The sequence below is a fragment of the Schistocerca piceifrons genome, chromosome 6, assembly GCF_021461385.2.
Source record: "Schistocerca piceifrons isolate TAMUIC-IGC-003096 chromosome 6, iqSchPice1.1, whole genome shotgun sequence".
In the NCBI taxonomy this organism is placed as follows: Eukaryota; Metazoa; Arthropoda; class Insecta; order Orthoptera; family Acrididae; genus Schistocerca; species Schistocerca piceifrons.
The window spans coordinates 86577418-86596602 of NC_060143.1; the positions used below are offsets into that span (position 1 = coordinate 86577418).

The 19185-nt window shown below is 43.7% G+C and overlaps 1 protein-coding gene across 2 annotated transcripts in view; it reads left to right on the plus strand.

Moving 5' to 3' along the window:
* Positions 1–19185, plus strand: part of LOC124802669 (calbindin-32) — a 717374-nt gene that overhangs the window by 538845 nt on the left and 159344 nt on the right. For both annotated transcript variants that reach the window (XM_047263581.1, XM_047263582.1), the window contains exon 4: positions 3019–3105. In XM_047263581.1, coding sequence (XP_047119537.1) covers positions 3019–3105 — 87 coding nt within the window. The remainder of the gene's footprint in view (positions 1–3018; positions 3106–19185) is intronic.

The window sequence follows — 19185 nt, forward strand, 5'->3', positions numbered from 1 at the left end:
GGTAGTGTACCAACACAATTTGTACATGACAGATTGCTGTCAACTAAAAAGGACTCCCCGAGAAAGAAAATATCTTTTCCTGTAGATCTCCCTTTCAAAAATTTACGAAATAGAAAGAGCACTTCTTTATAATAGCAGCATACAAAAACAAGAAGCTGCAAAAGATTTCCGTTATCAATCCTGTCAAAAAACTGCAGAGCGAATTTTGCGCTATCATAGAGATATGACAGCAACTTCTTTTTCATATCAGTGGCAACTGCATCAATACGACAAGCCATTGGATTAACTGAGACCGGTATAGACTTCAGAATCTTGCTAAACCTTTCTGCATTTATGATTTCGCACTTTTTGACGGCTGCAGGAAGAATTTATTTGTCACCAATAATGTGTACTGGTCTGGATTTTGCAATTAAGTGGGATACCTACCACTATGTATGCTCTTAGTGCTTTCTTAGGAACTGATACGTTTTTTTTGAGGAATCTGACATTTCCTTTCAGTTGGTGGTCATGATGCTCTATTAACTGAATGGGCTTACCACATCGTCTGGATGTTTTGCCTGTAGATGTCTCTTTAGTTTTATGGGCTTCAGGCTATCGTTTGTTAAAGTCTCCAAACAAAGGACACATTATGGTCGTTCCTCAATATTCAAAATGATGCTGATAAAGCCTAATGACAAATAATAAACTTGATATTTCCGCAATTTCCTTTTGCGCTTAGAACTAACTTTGCTGATAGGAACAGAGGAAGATGCTAAAGAAGAACGTACTTTGATTAAATTCTAATTATTTCCCTTATTTGAACTGCAGATATGCGAAGAAGAAGAGACATTTGGTGAATCACTTCGATGGTATCTCTTGTTTCCATAGCGAATCGACCACTTACCCCTTCTTCCCCCTGTCTTTGTCCATCTCCTCTTCCCACTCTCTTTGTCCACCTGCTCCTTCATCCTCTCTCTATCCATCACCTCCTTCCTCCTCTCTCTATCCATAACCTCCTGCCTGCCCCGACCCCTCCCCCCCCCCCCCCCGCCTCTCTCTCTCTCTACCTACCTACCTACCTACCTACCTGTCTCCTCCTTTCCGCTCTCTACATTCGTTTCCTGCCATCCCTCTGTCCATCTCTTTTTCCATTGGCCCTTGTCTCACCTTTAGCCTTGATTATTATTATTGCAAATCCAGATTCTGTGGCAATATTCTAATCACAAGCCAATATGTCAGAAATACAACCTTCCTGTTTTCTGTTGAAACCTTCTCTGACGAACAAAACAAATCAGCATATTGTTGTGTACACAGTTTAAAAATATGTGTAATAAGAACGGATATATATATGACACAAATAAATTGTCTAATAGTGCACCAGTATTGTAGTTAAAACTGCCTGCTACGAAAGAAAGAAAACCGCATATTTTTACAGCAGATCACATCAGAGCACTATCTTGCCCGTAATTGGCTTTAAGAGAAAACCTATACATTGTTGTTTTAAAAAATATATAGTCTATGCCCATCTGAGTGTTTAATAGAGTATTGATTAAAATGTGAAGTAAATCGGTCAAGAACTTTTCGAGACTTTTGGTAACAACGGTTCCCTTTTGAATATTAAACATTTATTTATGTATTCATATATTTTAGAAGTGGGTGTATAAAGACTCGCGCGCATTCAAATGCAACGTTGTGTCAAACTTTCAAAGCAATCAGCCGACTACCTGAAGAGTTTTGCGAGCACAACTTTTTCAATGAAAGTCTGTACCGTGCCGCCCCCCCCCCCCCCCCCCCCCCTTCTGACATCTGACATGACACTCTGTTCGTCCATGCTGTCACGGCGGCTACCTTACGGTTTGTATTTTATAGTTACTTGTATTTCTACTAAGTCGTTGTATATGTCGATAAGTAACTTGCATTTCATGTGTGTATGTAGCACCTGGGAATTAACAAACCAAGCTAGGAATGTTTGCAATCTGGTAAAATAAAACACAAAATTCACATGTCTTAGTAACTAGCTACAGTAAAGCGCAAATAAATAACACTAATTACCATTATATCAATTAATTATTTTCATTCAAGGCATTCCTGTTTGACGCAGGTCTTTTTGTGACAGGTGATATCTAATTATGTATAGATTAAACTGGCATCATAATCTATATTTTGAATTGTAGTTTTCTTTTTTAAAAGATTATATGGTTTACAATAAATTTGACAGCGCGATAAAGTTTTATCCTCAGGGTACTATTTTAGGAATTGTGACAGACGTTAATTATTGAAGTGGTAAGTTACTGTCACGCTTTGTAGCTAATAGTTCGTTTCTATGAGAGGACAAAACATTAATTTTTTTTCGTATGCGTCGGACGTATGGATCAGTCTTTATAGAAATAAACTAGAACGTATATCAACTGCTCGGTCAAGGTGTTTCATTCTTTCCAGTAGTGAAAAGAGAATGTTCTCGATCCTGCTTTATTTTTATCTAAAATTCCTCTGATCAGTCCTGTCTGGAAAATCTGTAGGTGTCGTTGGTTAGTTGTCCACCAGAACTTGCCCAGACGCGATCATATTTTTCTCACCTCGAATGACTGCCTCGAGAAAGTATAACTTCACATAAAAATTATCAAGCAAGTGGTAATAATATCTTTGCTGGTTGTGTTGTCAACTAAACGATTCAACCTCTAATACGGTAATTCAGCTAATGCATTGAATTTTATGTAAACAGTGTCATTCGCGATTTAGTTATTTCAGCTCCTAAATGGAACATGAGAAATACGACTTATCGCCCCGTTTACTATCCTTTTGAAGATGACAAATCATCTACCCATATTGCCATTAGCACTGAGCTGCTTGAATGAGATCCATGGTGCGCCGTAAGTGATAAAAGCTTCAGACTGTGCGTGGTTCCATTATGACCGATTACTAGTAAAGGTGAGAAATCAATTATCCTCTCCACTCTAGTGTTCAGTTCCTCTGTCAATAATTTTAGTATTTATTCTTTTCTAAATCTCATTGAAGCACTTTGCATTTCTCTTGTTGCAGCTCGCTCAGCTGCTGCCAATGGAGGAAAACTTCCTGCTGCTCTTCCGATTCGATAATCCGCTGGAATCCAGCGTCGAATTTATGAAGGTAAGTCATCCACGAACCACAAGAAAGTAAAAAAATAACATACCCAGTCATTTATAATTAAACGTATAACATTAAAGTGAAATATCGTTGTCAGTTTTGATGGCTAATAGGAGAGCAGATTAAGCAGAACTGAAACTTCAGTGTAGCAACTCGGGGTATCCGTCAGCCCATAAGCACTTGTGTCTCCTCCCCTCCCCCCCCCCCCCTTCTCGCGCCATCTCACACACACACATACTAGCTGAAAAGCCCCATCCGTAACTACCTGCGAGTTTTGCTCGAGTTTTTGTTCTACTTGGTTTTGCTGTATCTTGGACATGGTGTTGGAATCTGTAATGAATTTAAAAGAAAATCAGTATATATATAAAAATCTGTAGCTACCAAGTGAGGAGATTAGTGCACAAACATAGCGGTCACTCAATTTGAGATTACTAATCAAGTATGCGAAACAGAGATGTGCTTAAAGGTTAAACAGATTAGCAAACAATATGACAATGATAAGGCTTACTTCAAAGCAAGCAACCTCTTAATTTCAATCAGCAACCAAGGTGCGACTGGATCCCGACCCGTCCCTTCAGACAATTTTATTTGACTAAAGCTCTCGTAACAGTTGGTTGTTAATATTTTCAAAGTTAATCTGACTGTCAGATATTAAGACCGCTCTGAAGGAACGTCTTAAAACATTACCTATAATCGCTTACTACAAGAGAACTCACTCAGATGAGCCACAAGATCCAGCTAAAATACACCATTAATGACTCGGTCTTTCACACACAGAAACGAACAGCTTAATACAACTGGTTGTTCAGATTATACCTAATGACTGAGAAATCATAGAATTGAACCGGCTAACAGCTAAATCTAACCACAAAGTCCCTCTTTTGTTTAACGGCAACCTTTGTCTTACTACAATTGTTCCGCCTGTATTTATGACCAAGATCTGATTAATTAGAACATTAATGATCGAGTACCAACCAGAAAGGAAAGACAACATAATATCGGGACAAATTTTCAGACGACAACTATTGTCTTGGTGCAATAGTACTGCCTATATTTACGACCAAAGAGGCGACCGAGTAAAAACTCTGAGGGTCGGGGCCAAACCAGAAAATAATAAGGAAGACAGGTAGACAATGAAACAAATCACCACGACGATTACAGAAAGCTACTCCCCTTTATCAGCAAGCAGTTCCATGGAATCACGGTGCATCGCAGCCGTTACTGAGTGGTGCCGGTGAAAGCCAGGTAGAAGAGTGCAGCCAGGCCACAAGCGGTCGTCCGACACGGATGTTGCCAACCAACCGACTGGACGTCGGCCTGCTGCTTGTAGTGGACGCTGACCCCGGTGAAGTACTGCAGTATCTTCGCTCTGCGCAGCCCCTCATTGCACAGCTCGTAGCTTCGGCCGCTCGAAACTCGTGACCACCATTTTTCGCGACGCTACCGCCAATCCCCCAACTTCATGCTTTCCTCTCGGGCCATCGAACCTCGTATATACACTGTGTGATGAAACGTATCCGGACACCTCCAAGAACATACTTTTTCCATATTAGGTTAACTGTCCTGCCACCTACTGCCAGGTACTCCATATCAGCGACCTCACTAGTCATTAGACATCATGAGAGAGCAGAATGGGGCGCCCAGCGGAACTCACGGACTTCGAACGTGGTCAGGTGATTGGGTGTCACTTGTGTCACGCGTCTGTACGCGAGATTTCCACACTCCTAAACATCCTTAGATCCACTATTTCCAATGTGATAGTGAAGTGGAAACTTGAAGGACACGTACAGCACAAAAGCATACAGGCCGACCTCGCCTGTAGACTGACAGAGACCGCCGACAATTGAACAGGGTCGTAATGCGTAATTCGCAGACATCTATCCGGACCATCACACAGGAATTCCAAACTGCATCAGGATCCACTGTAAGTACTATGGCAGTTAGGCGGGAGGTGAGAAAACTTGGATTTCATTTTCGAACGGCTGTTCATAAGCCAAACATCGCTCCAGTAAATGCCAAACGACCCCTCGCTTGGTGTAAGGAGCGTAAAAATTGGACGATTGGACAGTGGAAAAACGTTGTGTGGAGAGACGAATCATGGTACACAATGTGGCGATCCGATGGTAGGGTGTGGGTATGGCGAATACCCGGTGAACGACTTCTACCAACGTGTGTAGTGCCAACAGTAAAATTCGGAGGCGGTGGTGCTATGATGTGATCGTGATTTTGATGGAGGGGGCTTGCACCCCTTGGCACTATCACAGCACAGGCCTACGATGACGTTTTATAAGCACCTTCGTGCTTCCCACTGCTGAAGAGCGATTCGGGGATGGTCATTGCATATTTCAACACGATCGAGCGCCTGTGTTCATAATGCAGGGCATGTGGCGGAGTGGTTACACGACAATAACAGCCCTACAGTGGACAGGCGTGCACACAGTCCTGACGTGAAGCCGGCCGGTGTGACCGAGCGGTTCTAGGAACTTCAATCTGGAACGGCGCGACCGCTACGGTTGCGGGTTCGAATCCTGCCTCGGGGATGGATGTGTGTGATTTCCTTCGGTTAGTTAGGTTTGAGTAGTTCTAAGTTCTAGGGGACTGATGACCTCAGATGTTAAGTCCCATAGTGCGCAGAGCCATTTGAACCATTTGAACCTGACGTGAATCCTATAGAACACCTTTGGAATGGTTTGGAACGCCGACTTCGTGCCAGGCCTCACCGACCGACACCGATATCTCTCCTCAGTGCAGCACTCCGTGAAGACTGGGCTGCCATTCCCCAAGTAACCTTCCAGCACCTGATTGAACGTATGCCTGAGAGAGTGGAAGCTGTCATCAAGACTAGGGTGGGCCAACACCCTATTGAATTCCAGCATTACCGATGGTGGGTGCGACGAACTTGTAAGTGATTTTCAGCTAGGTGTCTGTATACTTTTGATCACATAGTGTCTATCGGCTAGCAAAGACCTTCTAAGGACAGAACTCCCAAATACCAACTCTTCCTCATTGATATTGGAAATGGGGCTGCAAGAGTGATAGTTGATGCTACAACTGAGTCAGTGGCGCCAAAGAGAATAGTCTACTGACTTAGTGGCGTCACCGCTCAATGATACTGAAACTTCAGTGAACCAACTCTTGGGGAAAAAAGAAAAACAAAAAATTGTATTTTGCTCAAGGCAGACCCTCTCCAAAAAAAAGTGTACTTGCAAACAAACACCTCAAGATGAATACTTTAAGAATTTCTCTCTGAGACCATTTGTATTTAGGTTAGGGCGTTTTATGTTTCAGTTGAATGATGTAAGTTTTAGCCATATGGATGGTTCCTAGTTTCGAATGATCATTTGTAATGTTATCAAGGAAGTACAATTGTTTGTTCGATTTTCATAGTTCAATAGCTCTTCAAAAGTCGCTTACAGTTCTCTTCATCATGAAGTGGGATTTTTACATTTTCTTTCCTGAAGCATAGTGAATGCGGAATATCCCCAAACAAAGCTATCCATGTTTCGTAATAATCTCTTGTAAAGTATTATAGTTTGTAAAGTGTTATTCTACTGTTTCAAGGTGTTGCTTTTCAATTTACCTCTTTTCTGCCCTAATAATTTTGTCTCATTGCTTCTTATTAAAGTAATAGATGTAACAGTTACAACTTGCTTTCCTGCTATACCAGTTGTTCTAGACTTCCTTTTTACGTCCAAATGATTGGTCAATCTACGATTTGTGAGAGGGCCGGGGGTAGAACATCTAAATACACTGTCAGAAAAAAGAAATTAGTAGACCCTTCTAGAGGTTTCCAATTCCTCAAGATTTAGTGTTGCAACAGTGCATATGGAGTACATGAAATGATAACATTTACAGATCAATAGGACATACGGCTCTGAGGTACCAGGTATAAATCCATGCTGAAACACCCGTATTAGTACGTGGTGTAACCTCCACCGGTGGCAATGCAGATGATGACTCTGGCATCCATTTGATCACACACATGTCGAATACCTTTCTGGGATACGTTATGTCACGGCTCCTCGACATCTGCTCACGTAGTTCTGTTATAGTAGTTGGTTGACGAGTCGCACGAGTCACTTATCGTCCCATCGTATCCCACATCTGCTCGATTGGAGACATCGCTGCATATCAAATGTAATGTCTGCATTTTGTTGCTCTTCTTTGCAGTTTCTTTATCAGCAGCCTTACTTTTGTAAACTGCATCAGCTGGCTCATGATGTTCTTTCAAAGCTTTCTTTAACTCAGGTTTTCCACTTTCTCGAGCAAGTTTCAGTTGCGTCTTCATTTTGTCAAAGGTCGGTCATGTATTCACTTTCTCCTTTTTGTACTGTTTCATCTTGCGGAACTCCTGACAAAACCCGTGTACGACACATCGCTATTAGCCCTTATTTCCATAGAATACTCTTCATGTAGTGACGTAATCGTAATGTGTGGGGCTAAAAAGTTTACTATAGTCTCTTCTTGAACAGGTGACTCTCGTAGGTCGGGATTTTCGTAAGAAATTCTACGACACCGTCTCAAACAGCTTCGCTTTTTTCACTCTCGAACCGATAAGTACCTCAAATGTCTGAATTACTCCAGATGGAAATGCCTTTTTTTTATAACTGCTTCCATAAATATCCTGGTTTCACCAAATACACCCAAGAAACATGATTCGCAGAGCAGTATTCTTTCTTCATTAAACAGTACTTAATAAGAGCCTGTAACTGCCTTGCAGCTGGATTCTCCTACTGAATCTCTTTCTTTCTGGGTCTCTCAGTTCCACGTGGCTCGACGTCTACTATAATCACCTGCTGCAATCCCCATTCCCCATTATTACTTAGAAACTATTCACGTCTTTCACCTGTTAATTTTCCGGAACACTTGTCCGAATACGAGAGTAAAGGATTCGATTCCCTCTGGAGGTAAGTTTCGTTTTTACCTTCATCTCAAATAGCAACTCCAAATTTCGAAGCACTGTACAAGAATCACTCTTCTCCCTTGCTTCCCCCTTCAATCCTCCATTCCCGATGGTCCTCTTTCTCGTAAGATAGTTCGATGGCAAATCATCACTCACATCATTACCAGATTCGCTGATCATAGGATGATGTAGTCGTCTCGTTTGAAATTATCGGTTTGACGCATGCAGAATGAAAAGGTCGTATCAGCATCTGGTTTGCGTTTGGTGTGTAGTTGCATATGCTAGGAGGTAAAAAAAGAGACTTGAAATTCTCTACATACGAGGAAATACGAATTGTTTGTTAATTTTCAGAAAACATTATTGCAAAGACTGTTATTCATATTGTTAGTTTCGAAAACGGATAATGAATTATCTTCGCACTTGAAACTTACTGTATGGTACCACTCATTGATGGTCCTCGTTTTTAGTCAACCTCTGCTGCGGTAGATAAGCCAAGGTATGTATGTAGGTATGTAGTTATGTATTAAAAAGACCGCAAGCGCCAAACTAACAAAAAAAATGAAGAATACTTAACTGGTTCTGCATTTTCAGCGTGTTTCTTAACGAATTCCTCGTCTTGATATTCATCACTGATCAACTGTGTTCGGAATTACAAGTTAACAATACATATTACACTTGGCAGCATTCGTTCTTGAAAGCACTGAAGACTTGACTGTCGATGGCACGGAACGTAGCACGGGTCGGCGGCCTTGACCCATTATACACACTCCCAACAGCAATGACCTCAAGGAATAATGTGTCATGTCAAGATGGTCGGACCAGACACGCTAGTCACTGAGCGAGATCACGAATATAACTCACTATACACCGGGGCACACTCATCCAGAGATGCCAACAGGCCTTGACACAGTTCCCAGACAAGAAGGACGTGCCTCGGAAGTATTTGTGAACTTATCTCGTTTTCGCCATTTTTGGACTTGACTATCTACTGCAAGCACAGATCACACACACACACACACACACACACACACACACACACACACACATATATATATATATATATATATATATATATATATATATATATATATATAATGACGTCCGAGCTGACGCCACATATGTTCCATTGGGAATAGATCTCGGGATCTTACATGCCATAGGAGTACCTCAGTATTACGCAGACAGAGACATGTTCCATATATGGTCGAGCCTTGTCCTGTTGGAAAATGACAGCACACTGCAACACACGAGGACGTAGGAAGTTCGTGACGTACCGTTGTGCCTTGAGAGCTGCCCCACTCACTATCAGCCTTGATGTCATACCCGATGGCTTCTCGCACCATGACACCAAGAGTAACACTGCCGTGCTTCTCCAAAACTCTTAATGGGAGATCGCTGTAGTATTCGGCGGCGATGGTCATCTATCGCTGAACACAATGTGATGCTAATCATCAGCAGTTCATGCTTTCTGGTCACGACACCATCTCAAACGCAGTCGCTGGAGTTACAATGTTAACGACAGCCCACGCATGCGACGGTAATGCTCTAGCCTGGCTGCACTAGTCACCGATTAGTGGCGCGGGATGACACATTGTTACAGGGAGTCCATTAATTGATCTCGAAATGGCAGATGCAGATGCGCCAAGGCTGTAATGGGCATCCCTAACGTTCCCATGCAGTCTAACAACGAGCCACTGTTACAGATGAATGCCCCATGCCATGTAGATGTTGCTCGATTCCACCAGCTTCCCAAGTGTTGACCAACATCAAAGAAACTTTCAAACTGTCAGGAACTGATAAGACTATTACAAATGACAACGCGGCATCTCGTGTCCTTCACGGTGATTATTGAACATCTAACATCGTTCACGCCTCTTATATACGCTACCAGGCCTGGCAACAACAATTAACATGAACAACTAATTCCCTCTGGTTGTCATTCTACCTGTCACAGAGAATTGAAATTCTAATACACTGCTGGCTATTAAAATTGCTACACCAAGAAGAAATGCATATGATAAACGGGTATTCATTGGACAAAAATATTATACTAGAAATGACATGTGATTACATTTTCACGCAATTTGGGTGCATAGATCCTGAGAAATCAGTACGCAGAACAACCACCTCTGGCCGTAATAACGGTCTAGATACGCCTGCGCATTGAGTCAAATAGAGCTTCGATGGCGTGTACAGGTACAGCTGCCCATGCAGCTTCAACACGATACCACAGATTATCAAGAGTAGTGACTAGCGTATTGTGACGAGCCAGTTGCTCGGCCACCATTGACCAGACATTTTCAATTGGTGATAGATCTGGAGAATGTGCTGGCTAGGGCAGCAGTCGAACATTTCCTGTATCCAGAAAGGCCCGTACAGGACCTGCAACATGCGGTCGTCCATTATCCTGCTGAAATGTAGGGATTCGCAAGGATCGAATTAAGGGTAGAGCCACGGGTCGTAACACATCTGAAATGTAACGTCCACTGTTCAAAGTTCCGTCAATGCGAAGAAGAGGTGACCGAGACGTCTAACCAATGGCACCCATTACCATCACGCCGGGTGATACGCCAGTATGGCGATGACGAATACACGCTTCCAATGTGCGTTCACCGCGATGTCGCCAAAACCGGATGCGACCATCATGATGCTGCAAACAAAACCTGGATTCATCCGAAAAAAATGACGTTTTGCCATTCGTGCACCCAGGTTCGTTGTTGAGTACACCATCGCAGGCGCTTCTGTCTGTGACGCATCGTCAAGGGTAACCGCAGCCACGGTCTCCGAGCTGATAGTCCATGATGCTGCAAACGTCGTCGAACTGTTCGTGCAGATGGTTGTTGTCTTGCAAACTCCCCATGTGCTGACTCAGGGATCTAGACGTGGCTGCACGATCCGTTACAGCCGTACGGATAAGATGCCTGTCATCTCGACTGCTAGTGAGACGAGGCCGTTGGGATCCAGCACGGCGTTCCGTATTACCCTCCTGAACCCACCGATTCCATATTCTGCTAGCAGTCATTGGATCCTGACCAATGCGAGCAGCAATGTTGCGATATGATAAACCGCAGTCGCTATAGGCTACAATCCGACCTTTACCAAAGTCGGAAACGTGATGGTACGCTTTTCTCCTCCTTACACGAGGCGTCACAACAACGTTTCACCAGGCAACGCCGGTCAACTGGTGTTTGTGTATGAGAAATCGTTTGGAAACTTTCCTCATGTCAGCACTTTGTAGGTGTCGCCACCGGCGCCCACCTTGTGTGAATGCTCTGAAAAGCTAATCATTTGCGTATGACAGCTTCTTCTTCCTGTCGGCTAAATTCCGCGTCTGCAGCACGTCATCTTCGTGGTGTAGCAATTTTAATGGCCAGTAGAGTAATTTTGAGACCTGTTGTTGGTGTGCGCATGTAGAAAGTTACCCTGACATTAGAGAACTCAACATTTGTTGTTTATACAGCTTATGAGGCAGGCAGCCAGAAACATGGCACTGATATCGCAACGGCTACCTATCCCAGTACGACAGGTGGTGTCAATCTCTGCTGTGTGGGTCTCTGTCCCTCGTGTCTGAGCAGGTCCCCAGCCATTTCCTACGTGGTCGGTACCTTTCTGCTGCACAGATCTGGAAGAGACCCAGCCGTGTCGTCTCTAAGCTTCAGGATTAGGGCAGTAGAGGTCGACGGCCGCCGCAGCCTCCAGTGGGTACGCACCGCGCGTTATTCATGAGCGACGCGCGGTCGATGGCCCCTGCCGCCTACCCCGCTTCGCCTGCGGGAGACATCTGCTCTGTGCTCCCTGCCGGTCCGCACGTAGGCCGCGTAACGAGCGACCACACTCCCAGCCCCATTTACATGAGCGACTTCCTTGTCTCAATCGTCTATTCGTGCCAATTGAGTCAACAGCAGCTCCCCTGGCGTATTATTCATGAACTGACAAGGGAATCGAACACTCAATAGGGGTCGCCGATTTTGCACATCATCCACAAGATTCATCTCAGAGAAGCATCCTCGTTTATTTGTTGGGTGTATTCCAACCACTGTCTTCCCCTACAGTTTACAACCTATAGTGCCGGCCGGAGTGGCCGAGCGGTTCTAGGCGCTTCAGTGTGGAACCGCACGACAGCTACGGTCGCAGGTTCGAATCCGGCCTCGAGCATGGACGTGTCCGATGTCCTTAGGTTAGTTAGGGTTAAGTAGTTCTAAGTCTAGGGAACTGATGACTTCAGATGTTAAGTCCCATAGTGCTCAGAGCCATTTGAACCATTTATTACAACCTATAAAAATCCCTCTAGTACTCTGAAGTACTGATACACCTCCTATTGTCTTGCCGCTTCTTTTTACCAAGGGATCTTCAGAATGTAAGTCATGGATCTTCATTACTATGGAATAGCGAGAAACTTTCATTGAATGCTGCCCTACACTTCAAAGTGAAACATACACACGGTTAAGCACGTAAGACAGACCACTCCAAATATATTCAGACAACTGTATAGTAGACGATATCGACGTGCGATTTCGCCAAGTTATAACGAACAATATTGCGAATTCCCTGACGTTATCAAGTAATTCTTATAACTTATACTTTCCGAATTGCGAAACCGTCAACGTTTTCATCTAATGGAAATATATAGATTTTTGTTTGGCGTTTGGAAGAAGTTTCTAAGAGTGTTTCATGGGACTTGATCAAATAGTATCAAGATTACACGGCCGCAAACCACTGTCCGCCCGTCAGGAGAAGAGGTTCCACAAACGTGTGCTCTGTTACACCAAATGTAATCAAACACGTTGCTCAAGTACGGTTTGAGTGTCTATTATAACGGCTGTCATACCAAGTGCTCAAAGCGTTGAGCTTGAGCACTGCTTCAGGCTATAAGTGATTCTCGAGAAGCGATACCATACGTTGAATTTCATATGGAGTTAACGGCAGCAAGGTCCTGGGTTATAAGGCATTCTTTTCCTTCGGGTATCGACGATGTTTCCAAATACAATTTTCTTTTAATTTTCATCGCAGATAAAAGTGTAGGGGCCTTAAATTTGGTGAGCGTGCAGACCAATTTGAGTTTCCTGAACGACTGTTCCAATGGTCTCCAAGAAGGTCAGTCATAACACATGTGGGATGGGGAGCACATCCGTCATGTTGGTATCACACTGATTGTCTTACGTCCAGTGGAATGTCTTTCAGTAACTGTATCATATCTTAGGAATTCGAGGTACTAGACTAGGCATAGATTCCCACCAATAAAACAGGAGTCTTGATAAACGCCCACCAAACGATGACATAACAAGAGCGTTGTTTTTAATCTCTTCTTTGAATCAGCGTCGGTTTGCAACTGACGATTAGCGCTTATTGCGAAGATTGACTTTCTCATTGTTTACAAATGACGGTTCTTCCTTAAATAAAATTTTGCGTAGATATATCGCATCACTTTGCACTTTTCATTGTCCGCCTCGATAGCTGAGTGGTCAGCGTTGCGGCGGCGCGGTTCCTTCCGTCCCTTTACGACGAACCTGCACCTACCTGTGAACATTGTCTCAGCATATCATCAGTAGCGAAGCCGAGTGAAACCTGTACTTCGACGTGAACCAGGCTGCAATTAAAGTCTCTAATCTACGTTTCGGGAGAAAGTTTTCACACGAAATGAAAGGTTGGAATTTTTTTCCTCAATTAATATATTCTGAAACTTAGGTGAAGAAGTATCACTGACAAGCCCGTGCTAGTCTTAACACTGTCACCCACAATCCCTTTCACTCATATTAGCAAGTTTATGGTGTATCATTTTCCGAAAACGTAATAGCTACAAAAATACTGATTGTGTTTGTTTGATAATGCTCGCCAAATGTTAAGTCTGTCGGTAGCAAATGCAGTCACAGTTTTTAGCCACCGACCTGCTCAATACGCCACGCGGAATATAAGTCTTTCCTCATCACAAAATTCACTTAAAAATTCCGAAATTTCTGCACAGCCATCGAAATAATTATGCCGTCACTTTGCCACGCCTTTGATGTATGTAACACTGCTAGATCCGGCAACTTTTCATTTCCATCGAAACTACTACTACAGACGTCCGAACTGTTTCATGGCTAGGCTCCGACTCCTCTCTAGATTACTCTAAGTCTTCTCTACCAGCAGAGAATTGAGCGCGAAGAATATTGCTTTCCCATTGGTCAGTTTACTCAAAAGCCAATAACAAAACAACATTCTCCCGCGTCAATCCGCGCTTTTCATCAATAACTAACCGCAAAATGGTAAACCTAACGACTGCATTTTTTACCGACATAGTTATCTACTATGCTGAAGTTTTGTTTATGCGTAAAGTTATTTACTATTGTTATTTACACTTGAATTAACTTTTCCTTTACCATAAACTTACTTTACAAATCTGTTCTACAAAAATCCCCGTTGTCCACATCCATAGTTCTTCGAAATGTGCCGGCCGAAGTGGCCACGCGGTTCTGGCGCTGCAGTCTGGAGCCGCGAGACCGCTACGGTCGCAGGTTCGAATCCTGCCTCGGGCATGGATGTGTGTGATGTCATTAGGTTAGTTAGGTTTAACTAGTTCTAAGTTCTAGGGGACTAATGACCTCAGCAGTTGAGTCCCATAGTGCTCTGAGCCATTTGAACCATCTTCGAAATTCCCCACACTAAATCCCACGACATAACTCTTCATATTAACCTTAAACCACACTCACGCATCATTCGTACTGTTAAAACACATTTATAACATTTTACCTACACAAAAAGACATAATAACACTTTATGAAAATACTAGAACAGTTTATGAAAAACATTCTATTACTTTAGTGCACTCTAGTGGACACAATCGAAACTAAACTAGTCCCCTATCCAATATTGTCCTCTATCGGCTGATACATAAACTACGTGCGCGTCCAGTCTCGCGTTACCATCTGTCACTATCCAGCTCTGAGACACATCTCCCACTTAACCGCCTCTAAGGGAGGATCGGAATACGGCGCTACGCCTCAGCGTGACGGATTGCCGTCCTACGGGCTCGGGTTCTATTCCTGGCTGGCTCGGGGATTTTTCTCCACTCAGGGACTGGGTGTTTTGTTGTCTTCATCATTATTTCATCCCCATCCGGTGCGCAGGTCGCTCAATGTGGCGTCCAATGTGATAAGACCTGCACAAAGGCAGCCAGGCCTGCCCCGTAAGGGGCCTCCCGGCCAATGACTCCAAACGCTCATTTCCATTTCATAGATAACATTTCGAGAGATGTAACCGATTTTGAGACCCTTCTCCCTGAAGCAGTAGCTGCAGAGAAATGTGAAGAGGATGAAATGCGATGGAATGTGGTGTTCGCAAAACACTCGTTTCGTTAATCCCTCTCGTAATTATGAGACGACTCTTAGTGTCATTTTCACTCTGTGCTACTGCCGATAAAATGTTAGTTTCATTTCTTCCATCAAATTCTCATCTTTTTCTTTAGAGTATTACATTCTCCACACTTCCAGATTATAGAACCTTTTTTATAGTGTTTGCAAAGTAGGATCATGAGGGCTTGACACTATCTGGATACCCTTCAGCATACAACCCTAGCGCTGCTCCAATAGTTTAGCGACATTCGCCATAAACAATATTTACTTTCTCGTCTGTCGTATACGTTGTGAATGACCGAGCGAGGTGGCGCAGTGGTTAGCACACTGGACTCGCATTCGGAAGGACGACGGTTCAATCCCGCGTCCGGCCGTCCTGATTTAGGTTTTCCGTGATTTCCCTAAATCGCTTCAGGCAAATGCCGGGATGGTTCCTTTGAAAGAGCACCGCCGACGTCTTTCCCCATCCTTCCCTAATCCTATGAGATCGATAACCTCGCTCTTTGGTCTCTTCCGCGAAACAACCACTGAATCAACGTTATGAATGTCTCAATAGCTATACTAGCAATAGCAGAACACAGACTGATGGGCTTTAAGAACGCAGGTAAATGCAATAACCGTTCCTGAGCTACGTGTTTGCTTAAATTTGGTACAATAGGGCAGACTTTTGTAGAACCTCTTCTGCTGATGGACGGACAATGGTTTGCGGTGCTGTTATCTTAATACTGTTAGGTCAAGTCCTACACATGTTATGTCGCTCAAATTCTCTCAGAAGCTTCTTTCAAACGCCACAGAAGAAAGTATATAGTGCCATTTGAAATAAAAGTTGCTGTCGTAAATCCGCAAATAGGTAAGATAAAAATTACTTGCGAACGTTACGAAATTCTCCATATTATCCGCTATAACACGGCAAAAACAGCACCTTGATGTATATTTTCATTCTGCATATACACTGAAGCGCCAAAGAAACTGGTACAGGCATACGTATTCAAATACGGAGATATGTAAGCAAGCAGAATACGGCGCTGCGGTCGGCAACGCCTGTATACGACAAGAAGTGTCTGGTGCAGTTGTCAGATCGGTTACTGCTACTACAATGTCAGGTTATCAATATTTAAGTGAATTTGAACGTGGTGATATAGTCGGCGCAGGGGCGATAGGACACAGCATCTCCGAGATAGAGATGAAGTGGGGATTTTCCTGTACGACCATTTCACGAGTGTATTGCGAAGATCAGGAATCCGATAAAACATCAAATCGATATCGCTGCGGCCGGAAAAATATCCTACAAGACCAGGACCAACGACGACCGAAGAGAATCGTTAACGTGACACAAGTGCGACCCTTCCGTAAATTGTTGCAGATTTCAACGCTGGGCCAGCAACAAGTGTCAGTATGCGAACCATTCAACGAAACATTATCGATATGGGCTCTCGAAGCATAAGGCCCACTCGTGTTCTCTTGATGACTGCACGATACGAAGCTTTACGCCTCACCTGTACCCGTCAACATTGACAGTGGACTGTTAATGACTGGAAACATGTTTGCTGCTCTGACGAGTCTCGTTTCAAATTCTATCGAGCGGATAGACGTGTACGGTATGGAGACAACCTCATGAATCCATGAACCCTGCATGTCAGCTGGGGATTGTTTCAGCTGGTGGAGGCTCTGTAATGGTGTGGGGTGTGTGCAGATGGAGTGATATGGGACACCTGATACGTGTAGATACGACTGACAGGTGACACGAACCTAAGCATCCTGTCTGATCACCTGGGTCTATTCATATCCACTGTGCATTCCGACGGAATTTGGCAAATCCAGCAGGACAATGCGACAGTCCATATGTCGAGAATTGCTACAAAGTGGCTTCAGGAACAATGAGTTTAAACACTTCCGCTAGCCACCAAACTCTACAGACATGAACATTATTGAGCGTATCTGGAATGCCTCGCAACGTGCTGTTCTGAAGAGATCTCCACCTCTCATACTCTTACGGATTTATCGACAACCCTGCATGATTCATGGTCTCAGTTCCCTCCAGCACTACTTTAGACATTAGTCGAGTCCATGCCACGTCGGCATGCGGCAATTAAGCATGCTCGCGGGGGCCCTACACGATATGAGGCAGGTGTACCAGTTTCTTTGGTTCTTCAGTGTATTTAGACTGGCCTGACTTACCTACCAAGCCCTGTGTATGACACTGTTTTTCAACATAGTCACCAATCGTCTGTAAACATCGGTCACAACGTTGTACCAATCGTTCAGTTCATCGATGATAGAAATCCGCTTTTCGGTCGCGGAGCTTTCCGAGAGTAGCTGTGAGAATGTCCTCAACGTTGGAAAATCTGCAATTGGTAGGCCTACCAATCAGTTCCTCGACTGCTTGGACATCGTCGTTTCTGGTCGACGTCGACGGCCTTTCTTCGGTATCAGCACCACCTACGTCAGTGCAGCCGTGTTCAAACTGTTGGCACTGTTTCACTACAAAAGGAAGCGACACGCCATTCGCTCCATGTACCGCCGTTATTTCATTGTGAATTTGTCTGTGTGATTAGAAGTTTTGCTAACATCTTCCCTCGACCAAGTAATACAGACTGGATAGTAACTGAGTGGATGGGTATTGTGTAGTATGACAAGGCGCGATTTCGCCTCTTTTCAAATGGTGCAAGGAGTCGAGTGCAGCGACAGAGCAATGAGGCTCTCCACCCAAAGTGTGTGGAAGGTGTACTTCAAGACACATTGTTATGTTTTGGGGGTGTTTTTTGTACTGTGACTGACTCATTCACTGGAGCAACCGTGAACACGAACCAAAAGATTTATTTCAACGTTCTCTGTGAGTAGGTGTAACCATTTTTTCCACACCTTTATGATAAGTGCGCTGTGCACAGTGCCATCTATCAAGACGGCAAAATCCATGTTCACCGCACTGCATGTCTATGTTCATAGCCTGACCAACAATCATGGTCCCAATCACCCTTAGATTGGTCTCCTAAATCACCCGATCTTAATTCCACACAAAAAGACTAGGACTATTACGAGTAGCAGGTTAAAACGTAGCAATCAACCTGCCCGAAATACGGTAGCTCTCCGAGGATCTAATCGTCAATGACTGGCTCCAGCTGGATGGCAAACCTGAAATAATTTGTGGACTCCCATCCTCGCTGAAATGAGTCAGATATTAAGGCCAGAGGCGGTGGTAAATAGCGCGGTATCTCCAGGGGATGACCAAGTTTTGTCGGAGTCTGAATACTATTCGTTACAGGAACTAGTGGACATTCATCCAGTACGTAATGCAACAGAACATGGGGCCCAGAAAGCCGAAAGAATGTAGAGAGCGCTGTCCTGCAACGAATTTCATCTTACTGTTAAGAAATATATTACTATAGGAAGGATGTTACAGTAGCTATGCCAATGTCACCGTGGCTGCCTTTCTAGCTGACACAGTTCGCAGTGCTTTCATAGTTTGTCACTGTTGTGACAGCGGTCGCCGAGTGCTGGGTTTTACACCAAATAGATGTCAGCTTCTCCGAGGTGTCTTCGTAACTACCAATGACAGTATTAATCAAATTCACCAAATATACTCGAGTCGTATCGTATGACTCGGGATTTTTTTATATAAAAATGCACTAAGATCATTTAGAAGCAAACTGGATAAGTTATACGTTCGTGATTCAAAGTCAGTTCCAGAGTGGGTGCACTTCATTCTGTAAATTTTCACAAACTGGAGCAGAAATCTGAATGAACGCTCAAAGGTTACTAGATGACCAGTGCTAGGCAACTCTTGGATCACTGCTTGGAGAAATCATAGGCATTTGCATATTACTTCACTTCACTAGAATCGCAATCAGA